Source organism: Streptopelia decaocto (assembly GCF_964273445.1).
Source record: "Streptopelia decaocto genome assembly, chromosome: 6".
NCBI classification, from domain to species: Eukaryota; Metazoa; Chordata; class Aves; order Columbiformes; family Columbidae; genus Streptopelia; species Streptopelia decaocto.
The window spans coordinates 40,560,231-40,575,520 of record NC_138660.1 but is presented as its reverse complement, the minus strand read 5'-3'; the positions used below and the strand labels follow the sequence as shown (position 1 = coordinate 40,575,520).

Here is a 15,290-nt window from a genome sequence, read left to right as displayed (position 1 = left end):
ACATCTGAAAGCGAAATGCAAATATGATGCTGGGGCCCCTGGTTAGCGCTTGGTGGCTGTGGGGACTTGACAGCTGTTACACAAAGGTTAAACACGCGTTCTTCGCTCTGTCAGTAAAATTAAGCCTCCTAAAGACTAAGTGGCACTCTAGAAGACAGGAATTTATCTGTGTGCGTAACCAGAATATACGCTTCAATATAAATATGCTCTCAGGACTATTAGAAGTATTAGAAGGATGCTGCAGTCCAATAAAGAATGCAGATGGAGCTGGCAGGTTTTGGGAAATGCCTGACAACATTCAGACATGCTAGAGATCTGATGAGTGTCTGGAAAGCAAAGTCTGAGCACTTGCATTTGTGTTGCTAAATAACAGCAGAGGATGAGTAAGAGAGCAGTATAGGTACAGCAGGGATATGAACTGAAGTATTATAATAAATGCTTGGCCTTTGAATTTCATCTTTGCCAGCTTCTTGGACCGCTTCTCCCAAAGGCTGACATGACTGTGTTTTATGTTATGCTTTTATTTGCCATATTTGGAGTTAGTTACAAGTAAAAATGGTTTAAATCCATTGTAGTTAATACAAAATAAAAATATAGCTGCACAGGTTATACCATGATTTTTTTCTAACAAACAGTATCTCCTATATGATACCATACACTTAAGAGTTTAACTCTTAATAGCACTTGCCTACACTAAGTTCTTATTGACTAATTTCCAGTGTGATTTACTGGTTACAGGTATTCCCCTTGTGGAGTAATATCTGTTAATCATTTCATAATGGCAGTTTTGCTACAATTTTTATTTCCCCTGTAGTTTGTGATTCTAAATACAAGTTGAAGGAAGCAACCTTTTAGTGCAATGTTAAGTATCAGTAGAATTTTACATATATATATATATATATAAAAATATATATATGTATATATAATAAAAATAAACCCACTGCATAAACAAACAAGGATGTAAGGCAACTGTTGTGGGTATTGTGCTTCCCTTTCCTCACCTCCCGCTTACCTTTGTTATGTGACAGGAATAAACATTCACGGTGGACAAACTACCCTGTAGCCTCCCATTTGCAGTGAATTTTGAAAAATTACAGACTTGTAATTTTGAGAGCAGGTAGGTGGCTTTGATCAAAGTTATTAGCAGAGAATCAAATCCTGTGGCTTTGCAGACTCATCCTTACGTAAACTCATCCCTGCCATGAAGTTCAATCTGTAACACATTGTTCCCTTTAGATGTGCCTAAGGAGTATTTCACCTTTTTTGGAAAAATTGCCCTTACATCCCTGTAATTATCTAGTTCATCTGTGTAGATATAGCTCTATATATGAAATAATTTGTAAAAAGATAAATTATGCTATTTTCAAAATACTCTGAGATACAATGTTGTGCCAAGTGCAAGTTTGATAGTATATGCTATACAGACTAAGAATTAATTAGTGTTTTCTGAGTATATATTCTTTAAGCTGAGAGTATAGATTTATTTTTGCTTTTTTTTACATTTCATAGTGTTTCTTACTTTCTTCAGACTATCTCCGTGATTCTGTCAAATTCCTTTTTTTTTTTTCCCAGTTTCTGATCCCTTAAAGATACAGTAGCTGATCACACATTCATCCTTGTCACTAATGTATTTCTATAACTCTCTATAATCTTTTCATTTCCACCCAAACACAGTCATTTCTTCTAAGTGAATAGCAAGAGTCTTCTGGCAAAAATCTTTTTTCCCCACTCAAATTAATGAAACCAGCTTTTCAGCTTTGCCCTTAAAGGACTTGGCTTTTCTGGGGTTGCAGCATCATGGAGCAAAGCCCCAAACAAACTATGTGTGTGCACATTACTGAGGCTGTTAGTATTCATGGAGTGCAGCATGGAAACCAAAATCAAATGTTCGTGGTATTTCTACATTGACATAAAAACTACTCACAGTGCTGTGAAATACTGACGGAGAAGAACACAGAAATGTTTGGTTTTTGACTACACTCCATGCATTCCTCTGACCTAACTATAAGAAAGCCAGTTGACCAGCTTGCTTCTACTAGACGTACTCTTTTCCTCCTAGTCTCTTATACCAGCTGACAGCATCTCTCAATTAACAAACATCAGTGAATTGGCCTAAACCAGAGCGTGTTGCAGCCTGTGGCATGGACCTTCTTCACTCTGTGTTCCAACACGAAGCAATAAATTACCGCTGCAGAGAAGAGGATGGAAGAAACGTAATCGCCGCTACTGCCTGTGTAGCAGAAACCAGTTACTCGCCGAAGTAGAACCGTGTGTATTGGTAAGGCGAAGGTGGGCTCAGGCTGGTTACACCGTTTGGTCTATCTGCAGGACAGCCGCTTGGGCCGTTTCTTCATCAGTTTGTTCCGTTTCCCTGCTGACCGGGTTGTTTCTCTCATCATACAGTTTCTGGCTAGGAACTTCTAGAGGCACCCCGTACTCTTCATCATCTTCCACGATGGACAGCTCGATGTTGTTGTTCACCATGGTGTTCCCTTCCATTCGGGCTTCCTTCTCCAGGGAGTCGGCTGCAGCTTTGCCCTCCTCGCTCAGCGAGGCAGTAGGTGTCACATCCGACTGTGCGTCACCGAATGACATTTCATCCTCATTCTCAGCTTGGTCCTTGCTTGTGGTTTCTGTTGCTGTGTCCTCAGCGTCAGCAGGGCTTTCTCCTTCACGAGTTTTCTTTAGGTTGAACGTGAGGGGAGACACTTTGAAAGGTGAGCTCTTTGAAGAGGAGGATTTCTGATGATGTACAGTAAGTGATTTCTTGATCTTTTCTCTCCGTTCAGGTGAGACAATCTTTGTGCTGATCTTGTTCATCTTCTTCTCGATGTTTTGGCGGGAAAATGCCTTCTTGAGGCTGTCGACCTTCTTGAGGCTGGTTCTCTTCAGTTTCTCAGCTCTTGATTCTTCTGTTTTCTCCTCTGCGCTGTCATCCAGATCATCTTCCTCGTGAAACGTTTCATCATCTGAACCCAACTCCACTGTGTGCAAGGTTTGTTCCAGTGTCTTGTTCTCATCCACAGGCTCCTCTTTTCCTTCTGTAATGCTGGGAATAGGCTCTTTTGCAAAAACACTGGCAGGGATCTCATTTTCCTCCTGGAAGAATTGACAATATTTGAGTTTCATAGTTCACAAGACACAAATGTAATAAACAAATCACAACCCTGAACAGTTACTTTTTTTTTTTTTTTCCTCCATGATGAGATGAAGGATTCTGAATATTTCTTGTTGTTTCAGTATATTTAACCAGTAACAAGCCACTCAAAGCCCATTGAACCATTATCTGGTACAGTTTAAGACTAATGAGCTGTCAGCTGTAAGATTTCTCTTTCAGAGACACTTGGAATGTATAAAGAATGGAAATCCCATTCTTTGTCATTTAAATTAGATACTCTTACTGAAGAGATTAGCTGCAGAAGTTGTACACCTATCCCTGGGGAGAAGGGATGGAATGGTGGCTGAGGAGGTTCTACTGCAGACTCCTGCCTAGACCTTCAGAAGTCACATAACTCCCAGAGCTTTTGGTTTCTCTAGCCAAAAATTTGGAATATCTCTGCAAAGATGTTGGGTGCATCTGAGAGTTACCCTGTTTCCCAGAAAAAAAGACAGGGTCTAATATAATTTGTGCTCCAAAAGATGCTTACTTTTCTACATATATAGCTGCCTGGACACTATTTAAAATGACTTTTTTAATTAACTGTAACTGGTCCTTCTTTTTGGAGTAGGGCTTATATTTCAAGCATGCTAGAAAATCCTGAAAAATCATGCTAGGGCTTATTTTTGGGGTAGGTCTTATTTTCAGGGAAACAGGGTACCTTAGATGGCAAATGTAGCTAGTGCTCCCACTGTATTTCAGAGAAATGGATGTTGCTGTTAAAACTGGATTGTTGTTACTGAGAAGCTGTGTGGTCTGTGATGTTTAGAGCCTGGGCTAATTTCCATCTTTTTATAGCACTCAAAAAAAAAAAAAAAAAAAGGGTAAATTTGGTTGGTAAAATGGTAAATATTAAAAATGTGGCCAGGGCAACTCCTTGAAAAATAATTTTTAAAAAAAAGTTTGGCATATAAAAATAAACAGACATTATACCACATAGGAAACACTGATAGTCACTGCTAGCTAAGAGGAAAATGATTGCTTTTTTTAGAGACAAAACCCAAAACAGGGGTGGAGAGAAAGAAGGTATCTGGAAACAAAACAGCTGAAAGAGGACAGAAGCTGTGAGTGGTAAGGAAGGACCTCAGAGAGCACGGAGCAGAGGCAGCACAATGAGCGCTCTGTTTTGCTGTGGGTTTTGCAGGCATCTGCCCCTGCAAAGCCAACAAGGCTCCTCACACGCTTCCTTTTCAGAATCATTATGCCTTAGATCTGCATGTTCTCTATTTATTACTGTTTGGGTTTTTTTTAATCACCTTCAGAGCGCATGCAACATCATCAAGTGTTATGGATTGAAAGGATTTCTTTTTTAGTTCCCACCAACCCCCTACATTTATCTTGAGATGGGAAAAGCAGTAAGGGCTGAGTGAATTGGCTGTAATAGACTCAGATCTGTCCCCAGTGGGCCCAGTGCGCAGTTAAATGGGGAAAAAGGCCACGTACACTTGGAAGTTTGTGCTCATTATTTCAGGACTGAGCACACAGTTGTGATCACTGGAGAGAATAGTGTCTTGAGTTAAATTTGCTGTCAAGGCTGTGTAAGGATGTCTTTATCAATATACTACAGCGCACTATGGTTAAAAAAGAAACAACAAAAACCAACAAAGCCAAAACAAAACCACAAATAAACCAAACCAAAACAAACACAAAACCCAAAACAAAACAAAAAACGCAAACAAAACAAAAAAAACCCCACTTCTGAATACTCTGTAGAGCGTCTAGGATGTAAGAATATACACGTGGACAGGCAGAATAATTTTATACTGCATATGCACAGTATATAATCATATATATTGTGATTCAAGTGTGATGATTATCTCTTGGGGATACAAAAATGAAAATTTTTGACGAATTCATGGCTGTTTGACAGTTTGTATGTGCTTTGCTTCTACGGTTTCCCCACACCTTTCAGCATCAGGAGCCTCAGTTGAATATACTGGCACAGCGAAAGCTTTCCAACACTTTTGCTGCAGTAGAACATCTCATAAATCCAATGTTCTTCTCCTGACACCTATAATGTTGTTGCAGCTATCGGCAACGGTGACCAGGATAACAAAACAAAGAAAACCTGCACCAGCTTTAAGTGAAAACAGCTGTAACTGCAGTACAAATATTTATATTTTCTCTCCACTGCAGTTAATAAAACGTGGGTTACGTGAGTAGGTGCAGCGTTAAATTATTCCCCAGAGCATGAGAACTCAGTATAAAGCACAATTTATGCGTCTTGTGCATTCTTTCCAAACCTAGGTAACCTCATACAGTTTTAAGCATCTCGGCATTCAGGTCTGAGTGCCTGAATGGCATAGAAAACTCCGATTTTAATGAGCAAAGACAGGTTGTAGCTTTTAAGTATTCAGTCTAGGAAAGTGGTGTTGTATGAGAGAGATCATGGTGTAGTCTGAGCCATAGATGGGCTGGTGTGGCTCATCTCAAGCTCAGTTTAACTTGGCGTCTACAGTATTTCCATTAAACAGAAGTACTGTGTGTAGTCTCTAGAAGAATATGGACATAGATTTTATTTCAATTTTTATCAAATTTGCAACTGAGTAGAAGGGAGGCTGTCATACTACCCATATTTATTAAAAGCAGGTCCTAGGTGGTCTTTGGCTATCACACAGTGCTGGCATTCAAGAGATCACCTCTCTGTCTAAGCTGCTGCATGGCTCTGGAAAACATCAGCCTCTGGGTGTCTGTTACTCTGCTTGTAAAACGGGAATGACATGTTTTCTATCTCACATTTCTACAAGGCCTTAGGATCACAGGAGCTATTAAAATGCAAATGAAAATAAATTAAGTAAAATGCTCTGGAAATACAAAGGTGGTGTAATAGGAAGCTCTGTCGTGGAACAGGTGCTTCTGTTTCAACTACAGTTACTGATAACACGTTTCAAGTGGGCTATTGGTAACTTTTTGGTCTCACCTGTTTATACACCACCTATATTTTGTTTTGACACAATTTTCAAGCAGTTTAGTACTTGATTTAGGAGGACAAAAACAATACACTGAAAAATTCCAACTGTTACAAAGTGTGTAACTATTTTCCAGGAAAAAAAAAAAAAAAAACAACAGAACTCTGATCTTTTAATCTTGAATTCATCTAAAATTCTGAGAAAGCAATACATCTTATTTTCCACATCTGAGTTCAGAAAGAGCACCTGTATTTTCTCAGATGAGCTTGACTGAAGGTAGCCAGCTCCTCTCAATTTTATTTTTCCATGTAGGAGCCAAATAGACTTGTGCAAGTTCTCTGTGTAAAACAGCTCTCACTAACATTAGTAATACTTGCAAAGTTAAAATCAGTGCCTTCCCTGTGGCTTTCATCAGCCATTCTTGGGAACTTTCTGTAGGTCTTAATCTCAACCCTATTTTTTAGTAGAAAGGAAGCTATGGTCCATAACTGCATACTACAAAACTGGGCGGCCTGAGTTAACAGGTAGTTGATTTACTCAGGAGTGCTGAATCTCTGATGCTCCATAAGGGAAATCAGTGCGCCTTGGTTTGGATCTCTGTTGGATTTGTGGTCAGAGGCCATCGCCTTTGAGAAAGGGAGATGGCATTTTCCCATCCTTATGGCAGTCCAGGCTCCTCTGCACTTTGTAGATGCTGTTATATGCCTAAATGATTACTAGTCTAAAACTTGTTTTGCTACACAAAATAGGTCGAAAGATGACAAATACTTCTAAAAACAGCTCTAGCTCTACCTCCTTATGCTCTTCAGGGAGGAGGACAAGGAGCAGTCTGGGACCAGGGGAGAGGAGGAGAGAATTGCCAACCATTTGTAGGTCCTGGGCAGGCTGGGGTGTTTTGGGGTGCAGCTTCCCCCAGATCAAGCCCTAAGAGCCACAGGAGACATTTATTGACGCTAATTAATAGAAGAGCAGTCTCCCTGCAAGGCTCCAGTGGGAAATTGAGTAGTTAGATAATAACATTATTGGTTTGTAATTCTTCTATTTTCCCTCACTTGTTCATTTTTGAGTTTGAAGTTGCTTTTTCAAAAGATTATTATGGTGAATGCAACCAAATGGGTAATTTCCTGTGCCCTCCTCTTGTTTCATTTCAGGATGAAGAGCAGCATCTGAAAGGGGCTTGAATATCAATGTGCTTGACCCCAAGCTGTAATTTTGACTTATCTGTCCTATTCACAAGTAAACATGACATTTAATTGAAAAATGAAACATGAGCCTTTTTTTATCTTGTGTTTTGCTTCTGCAGCTAAAATAGCAAACAAACCCCCCACAAAAACAGAAGCAAAAGGCTGGTCATGTGGCAAGAAAAAAATAGAGGGGAACAATGCCAAAGCTTAACGAGGATTTTTAAAACAGTCACTTCAGTGTTTTGCTAAAATGCTGTGTCACTTGTGGCATTTGTAATAACTTCTGCAACCTCAAATGCTTAGAATGGAGCTCCATTAAAATATGTTGCCAATTAAAGAAACATATGCAAACGAGGAACAATGCAGACAGTCTAGGGAGAGAAAAACTAAGAGCATTTTAATGGAAAATATGTAAATAGATGAACTTCTCTAAACACAGTTCATTCTCAGCATGTACACTGAGGGAAATCTGATACTGGCAAGTGGCAACACAATTTCATAAAATGCGGAGCTGGAGCTCTGTGCTCCCACCAACTCTCAGGGACTTTGAAAATAAAAATGCATGTTCTGCATTCACCATGTACCTCAAACTGAGCTGTCATCCTAAGCTGGAAAAGCAAGTCCTAATGAGAAACATGCTGTGTGAAGTTTGGGATTTTTTTTTTTCCAGTGGAAAAGAAGAATCCCCCAACTGAAGCCTCATATATCCAGATTTCCTTTCCGTTTTTACAGAAATCTGGCATAAATATGACTTCATTGCTGTGACTTCTCCTTCCTGCAATTGTTTTTTCCATGGATTCCAGCTTGGGGCAGGACAGAAAGCCAGCCAGCCTCTTGCATTCCCTCCTGTACAATTACCCCAGCAAGGCAGTGGCCCCATGGGTTGTCCCACCTCCAGCTTGTCAAGAGACCCTGTGGGGACGTTTCACCCGCCCTGGTTTTCCAGACAGCCCTGCTGCCTTTTAGTAACAGGCCAGTGCCAGGAGAAACACCCCAGTCGATAGCTGAATATTTTGTTTTTACTGAATTTAACTGCAGCATTTTCTTTCCTAAGGCTTGTGTTCCTGATCTGCATCGGCTTGGGATTCCTTAAGTTGATCTCCAACCCTCCCACCACGGCAACGTATCTTCCAGTGAGAGATGGGAATACGATCAATTAAATCCTTCCAAAAGCAATGAAGAACAGACCTGCTGCCCAAAGGTACCAGGTCGGTGACAGGCAGTGGATTTTCTTTAGCAGTTGTTCTATGGCATTTGCTTGGGGTTTGTATACTTCAGGACCTGGTATTAAGGAAAGGCTGAGAGGTTTAAATAGGCCTTAAGTTTGCAATACTGCTTAGTGTTGGGAAACAAGCAGACACAACCTTTTACTGTTGGGATGCTGCTTTATGAAAGATAAAGCATGCTTCTTGGTGGGTTTTACTGTTACTTTGAACCAATGCCTTCAAATCACTGCCACTAGGCAGCAGTAATAGGGATCCCTAGAAAACATAACATTAACTGCCCAGCATCTTTCCTCTACATTACATCATTTTGAAATGCTAAAATTGGGTTCTTAGTAGAAAAACACTATATTTGCAACAGCAAGGCCTTAATTCTCACACTCACAGGTAGCAGAGATGCCACAAAGTTGTTTTCCCCCAAGCCAAGCTAGTGCAGCCTCCCCACGGGAGATGTTCGAGGTCTAGGTCTGAACCTGGAGACAATCGTTAGCAATAATTGGACTTACAGTAACAGATCTTAAATTAGAAGTGCAGAGAACATGTGTCTTTTAATTTACCCAGTCCCTGGACTAATTTCCACATTCTTTCTGGGGTGGAAACCACCAAGCTCGGTACACACTGTGGCTCCTCCTCTTCTGGCTTGGACAGTAATTTTGGGAGAACAATAAGCAGAAAGGTGGGGGCTTCCTTTCTGGAGGAAGCATCTGTGCACTAAACAGGCATGCCACCTTTTAAAAATCAAGTACTGATCTGTTGTTTTGGGTTTGTTTAAATAGAAAAAACCCCAGCAACCCAAGGAGCAGAGTTAATGCCTGACAGCTGTAACACCCAGCAGAGTAGTTTAGCCCCAGGAGCTGGTGATGTGCTCAACCTGTTCTCTCTCCTTTCTTCCCCCAGTACATTGTGGAGGTCTGTCTTTTTTTTTTTTTATATCTATATATATCTATATGTATCTATATATCTGTCTTTTAAAGATGAAAAAGTCACGTCCCGTGTTTAGTTAAAGCTCACTCTGTGTTCTGTCCAGACCATTGCTTAAAAAGGGGAAAATATGCAAACTGCTGCTATCACTGGGCAGACTCCCAGGAAAATGAGTTTTTAGCTTGAGCTTTGAGCTGAATTTTTAGCTTATCCCTTGAATGGGCCAGAACAGCCTGCGGAGCAAAGCGGGATGTGAGGCTTAGTGCGACAGGGAGCGGCATCGCTGCCCTTCTCTAGCTTCTGAGGGTGGTGCCAGGGTGGTTTTAGGGGCACTGCTAAGAGTTAGAAATACGGGTTCTTTCCTCAGGTTTGCTAAGAGTTTGCTTAAAGAGGGACCTTTCTTCAAGTTTGCTTAAAAACAAAACCAAACAAATCAGCAAAACGACTCTTTCCTCACATGTGCTAAGGGTTAGTAAAAGGTGGCTCTTGCGGAGAATAAAAGGTTGTTCTTTTCTCACATTTGCCGAGAATTAGAAGGTGGCTCTTTCCCCAAGTTACAACGAGTTAGCAAAACAAGGTCTCTGTTCTCAGGCTTGCTGAGAGTTAGTAAAAGACAGCTCTTTCTCCAAGTTTGCCAAGAGTAAAAGAGGACTCCTTCCTCAAAAAAGTTTTGAAGAAAGTTCTTCTGTGAAGTTTGCTAAGTTGCTAAAAAGACATCTCTTTTTCACAGTTTGCTAGAAGTTAGTAAAAAGCTCTTTTTCCAAGTTTGCTAAGAGTTGTTAGAAAGCTCTTTTTCCAAGTTTGCTAAGAGTTGTTAGAAAGCTCTTTTCCCAAGTTTGCTAAGAGTTAGTAAAAGGCTCTTTGCTAAGAATAATATTTGCCAGGAGTTAGAAGTGGGTTCTTCCCTCAAGTTTATGAGTAAGCTCGGGGGGTGTGGGAGCCTGGGTAGAGGGGATGTGGGGTGCAAGGGTGGTGTTGGGGCCTCTCACCTGGAAGATGAGCACCTTGAAGCGATCCCGCCGGAGCAGCTGGGCGTGATGCTGCTCCAGGCGTCGCACCTGGTCGCATTGCCTCTCCAGCCGCTCCCGGACGGCGCGGGTGTGAGCGCAAACCTTCCGCGACTTCTCCAGCAGCTTCTCCACCGCTTCCCCCGTCGCCCCGTGACTTCTGCACAGTTTCCCCAAATCCCCCTGAATACCCCGCACCGCCCCTTCTAAACCCCGTTGCCTTTGCTCCATCTGTCTCTGCTGCCCTTCCACCGCTTCCAACATCGAGACCAGTTTCTCCAGTAAAGCCAAAACGGTCAAGGCGTTCACTTGCCCCCCGACCGCCTCCGACGGTGGGAGCGGAGGGACCGCGCTGCCTCCCGCCGCCTCCCCCATGGCTGCACCGGGATGGGGACGGCGGATGCCGGGGCCGCTCTTAAGGGCTAAGCCTTCCCCTTCCCTAGGGGAGGTTTTAAGCTGAGCTTTCCTCCTCCCCCAGGGGAGGTTTTGAGCTGAGCTCGGCCCCGGTCCCGGCCCGCCCCTGGGCGGCTGGAAGCCGCCCAGGGCCGGGCCGGGACCGGGGCCGGGCTCTCGGTGCCTCCTCCCCATCCCACATCCCCCTCCCTTTCTTTTTAAAACTAAAGGGTGTATTCTCACCCCACGCTTAGCAAAATGCAGAATTGGCCTCTCCTCGCAAGCATCAGTAGGTGGCAGGAGATACCGCGGAATGAGGCTGGGGATGGGATGGGGAAAAAAATCCCAGCGGTTGTTGAAGTTGCGAAAAAGATGGGGGATGAAGGGGGGATGATGGTCTGGGAGACTTTGTGGGTGTAGATGGGCGTTAAGGGCTGAATCTGAAGGGGTTAAACTGATAAGACACTCCCCCCCCCGATTATAAATTAATATTATAATCAATGTAACAATTATTAAAACAATGTCTTAATATTGAGGTGGTATGACAAGATATAATAATTGCGTATTGCATATTAGGTATAATTATTCTTATATCATATTAATGTATCAATAATTATGTATAATAGTTGTTATAATACTTAACATGCTTCTAATATATTCACATGTGGTTAATCAAATCTCCCAGTTCTCCTTCCATCGTGCAAACAGCACATGCAACACCAGCCTGTTTTTTTTTCAATTAATAATTTAAATCCTTCTCCTGCTCATTATTATTGTTTTTTAATACTAATTTATATTATGAACATTCCATTCTATTCCATTCCATTCTTCTTATCGTTCCTGTTATTTTAAAAAAGTAAAACAACCCAGTCTGGTGTTGCAGGGGGTTCTTCCTTGGTGGAAGGAGTTGCCGGGAGATTTGAGTCACTGCCTGCAATGTGGAGATGAGCTGGTCACTCTGGTTGTCCTGACTGGATTATCTGGTATTTGTTCAGTAAAAATTCGTAGGGTTAGAATGGCTGTTTTGGGGGAATAGCAATTAACTGGGTGTGGTGGTAGAGGGACAGTGTTTTCAAGCTTTTGCGAAGCACCAAAAGAAGCTATTTGGCATGAAGAAATACCAAGCTGTTTATTTAGTATAATATGAACACATGACTTTTCCCCAGCCTGATTCAGAGCTGTTATCGTCAGGGAAAATATTACAGAGTTTTACGGACTTGGGTTGCTCATCCGTGTGCACAATTTCTTTTTATCTTCTGTTCTTGACTTTTGCCTGGTAACAGGACTTCTTGCTGCAACGCAGATATTTCCAATACTTGGGTATATAGAATTCTAATATTTGGGTAGCTGAAATATAATATTTTCTAGTACTTGGGTATATATAATTCCTCTATTGTTTTCCTGCATTCTATGGATTAAAAACATATATTTGGAGTCTAGATGGCTGTGATCCTCATGTGTTTTTTTTTTTTTGTATGCACAGAAACCAAAATATTTTAATCATTTTACTGTGAAAACGATAAAAATTAATGACTTAACAATAATGCAAATGAGTGAGCCCTTTCAGTCACTGCATGTTTGAGCCCCTGAATGTTCAGCACTGTTACTGTTAGTACCTGTTTTTTTTTGTCCTTGTTTTTTTTCAGGCTGCAACTTCTCTTCCTCAAGTTGCAAGAGCTTGAAAAATGCGTTTGGTGAGTTCACTTAGGAAAAAAAAAATCATTGAGTCTGCCAGAGTTGTCAACAAGGAAAGTATGCCGAGAGTGTAAAATATGCAGGCTCAGAGGGGAGTGGACATATTTTAAAGGGAGCAACCTAAACAAACCCCTTTCTGTTTCCGCTGGCTCTCCCTGGCAGCACTACCTGATATGCCCTTCCTGGGATATTTGTGTTTTTTCCCCGGAATTAATTTTTCCCAAATTATTATTTTCCCCCAGATTAATTTTTTCTTCAGTTTTGATGAGTTTTGATTGCAAAGCCCTGGTCTGGTCATGGTCCTGGCTGCTGGACAAGCTGGCTTTCCAGCCTGTCTCTGGTTTGCACTTTGGAGCCTGTCTTCCTGAACCTTTCTGCATCAACCTTCTACTACGTGTGGCACATTTGCACGATGGAGAAGATCTACATAATCATTCTCCTGACTCCTCTTGTGGGCCTTCTGCAAAGGTTCTGCAAGTTTTTGAGAGTTTAAACCTTCCAGCACTGTGTGTATCATAGGGAAGAGCTGGAAAGCCCCATGGTAGCCAGCACAAAATCCAAAGGATGGTTTCCTACCAGCACCCACCACTGGGGATTCCTCGGGGTCTCGGTGGCTTGGGAGGTGCCGTGTTGCCCCTGTGTTCCCTGCCCAGTATTGTCACCCAGGTCACTGACCCTGCGGTGATGCTGTAGGGAAAGGGGGTTGATGAGACCAGGAATATGATGAATCCAAAACTGGTCCCTCTTCCAGCCAGCTGCTAATTCCAGCTGGGGGTTTGACACCATCTGTCAGCTCTGGTTACCTGTCGTGTTTGTAACAATGCAGTTGTGCTGGCTGAGCTGCCAATGCTTGGAGGAATCTGAGACTTTTAAATGCAGGTTTAAAGGTTTTTTTTGTTTGTTGGTTTGGTTGGGTTTTTTTTAGTTTTATTGATTAATTCAGCAGGGCAGTGGAGGAGATTTTTTGCTAAGTTGCAATGCAGGTTTTACCAGTGAGAAACTTTCTAAAGGAAAACACTTTATATTTATTTAGAAAGAAGCAGCATTAAAGAAATCAAATTTATCAGGGTCATCCGATGTTCTTTTCATGTAAAATCAATATGCGTGAATTATACGGACAGAAATTGGAGGTTAACTCACTCATTAGTCACCTGATGCACAGGATAATAAATGTTTGATGCTGGAGCATTACTGATAATTTATTAGGCACGGAGTAATAGGTAAAACAATATGACAGGAAAGGAAGGGGAATTAATAGGGGAAGGAAGAACAGCAGGGATCACACAGGTCATCCTCAGCTTATTGAATTTCATGTCTAAGCTGCCACTGCATTTGAAGGTATGGCTAAGGCCACCCAAGTGTGTGGACACAGGTAGCAAAGAGCTGGATAAAGAGAAGAGCTGTGGGATGAGATCCCAGCAGGGGAGGATGGGTGTCTTGAGGGGGCTGACGTCTGCTCTGGGGGAGGTAGGGCAAAAAGAGAACACTCGTGGGACGGGGAGAAGTGATGCTGCATCTTCTGGCACAAGGACCTGTGGCATTTTCAGCCAGCAAGTGGCTGAAGACAGGAAATTTGGTCGCCTCTTATTGGAGGGTTTCTCCAAGGGCTGGTCCTGGGTCACAGAAACATTTCCCTCCCATTGATCTGCTCCCTCTGTCATGGTTGTGTTTGTCTCACCATCGGAGCCCCTGCCTTGCAGCCAGGGTTGGTTGATAGTGGCCAAAAGCTTCTGGGGAAACGGAGGCCAGGCTGGCCAGTTTGTTAAACACGCATGGTGGTGGAGTTTTGTGTTATTAGGCAGTGAGGCTAAAAATGCCGATAGGGTTTGTCCCAGCAGAAGGCAGTTCCCCTCCTTGGCTCCTTCCCGTGGCACAGCACAGAGAAATTAGTCCATCAATCCTTAATGTTGCCTTTTGATTTTCTTTTTTTTTTTTTAATAAAATTGTGTGTCTGTTTTGAGCCATTCTCACCAGCTGCACCTGGTTTGTGTTGTGCTCTAAAAGCATCAGAGAAGGAACATTAACAGCTTAGAGAAACAGCAACTGCTTTGCTGCATTGTCTTTGGCACTGAGCGACCAGTTTGGACTTGTGCAACCAATATTCCACAGAGTGGGGAACATGGAGAGTCACTGCTGTGAGAAATGTTAATATTTGGGGAAAGAAGAGGGATGAGGCTGTCTGATGGGAAATGTGTCATCATAAAATAACATGAAACTGCAATTTTGCTCTCTTGTGCAAATGGTATCCAGTGAAACTTAATATTCAACAAAGAAATCCACTTTTACTTTATCGGCCAGACTAAATCATGTTGTGCACAGGAGACTTCCTTTTGCTGTGTGCCAAATAGTAATAATTCTGTGCAGACTTGTAGACAAGGAAAAAAAATAAGCCACATAAAAATACCATATGTGCCAGGCATTTTCTGTGTATTTCCTCAGACGGTTGCGGAGCACAATAATAAACTATTTATTTTTTTTTTTCTTTGAAAAGCAAATTAAGTTTATGTGAAATGGGAAGGAATAGTTTCCTTAGCTTCAGATAAAGGAGAATATTTCAGTTGGACCTTTTAGCAGCTCGGAAAAAAGTGAGGTCAGGACACCAGCAGATAGAAATTGAACAGCATATGGCCAGTCAGACCAGACTTGCCAATTTATTGCATTCATCTAGCGAATATGTGGGGCACAGAGCACGATAAGGAAGTCCATTAATATCAGAATTAAAAAAAGATATGGAGTTGATATTAAAAGGACATGAAAAATGGCAGAATCTGCAGGATGGGCCGTGATTACCTACCGGGAAC

The 15,290-nt window shown here is 42.0% G+C and overlaps 1 protein-coding gene across 1 annotated transcript; it reads right to left on the bottom strand.

The window, feature by feature from the left end:
• Positions 1-501: 501 nt before the first annotated feature.
• Positions 502-10,836, bottom strand: CAVIN2 (caveolae associated protein 2). Its single transcript, XM_082056334.1, has 2 exons — positions 10,384-10,836; positions 502-3,099 (listed from the first exon to the last, which is right to left on the bottom strand). Exons 1-2 carry the CDS (start codon positions 10,774-10,776, stop codon positions 2,305-2,307), a joined length of 1,188 nt encoding a protein of 395 aa, XP_081912460.1. The 5' UTR covers positions 10,777-10,836; the 3' UTR covers positions 502-2,304.
• Positions 10,837-15,290: the final 4,454 nt, after the last annotated feature.

Excerpts from the sequence above, each read along its gene's own strand:
- CAVIN2 (XM_082056334.1), bottom strand. The coding sequence starts at position 10,776 with ATGGGGGAGGCGGCGGGAGGCAGCGCGGTCCCTCCGCTCCCACCGTCG. Across the intron at positions 3,100-10,383 it reads TCAAGGTGCTCATCTTCCAG|GAGGAAAATGAGATCCCTGC; the intron begins GTGAGAGGCCCC and ends CAATTCTTCCAG.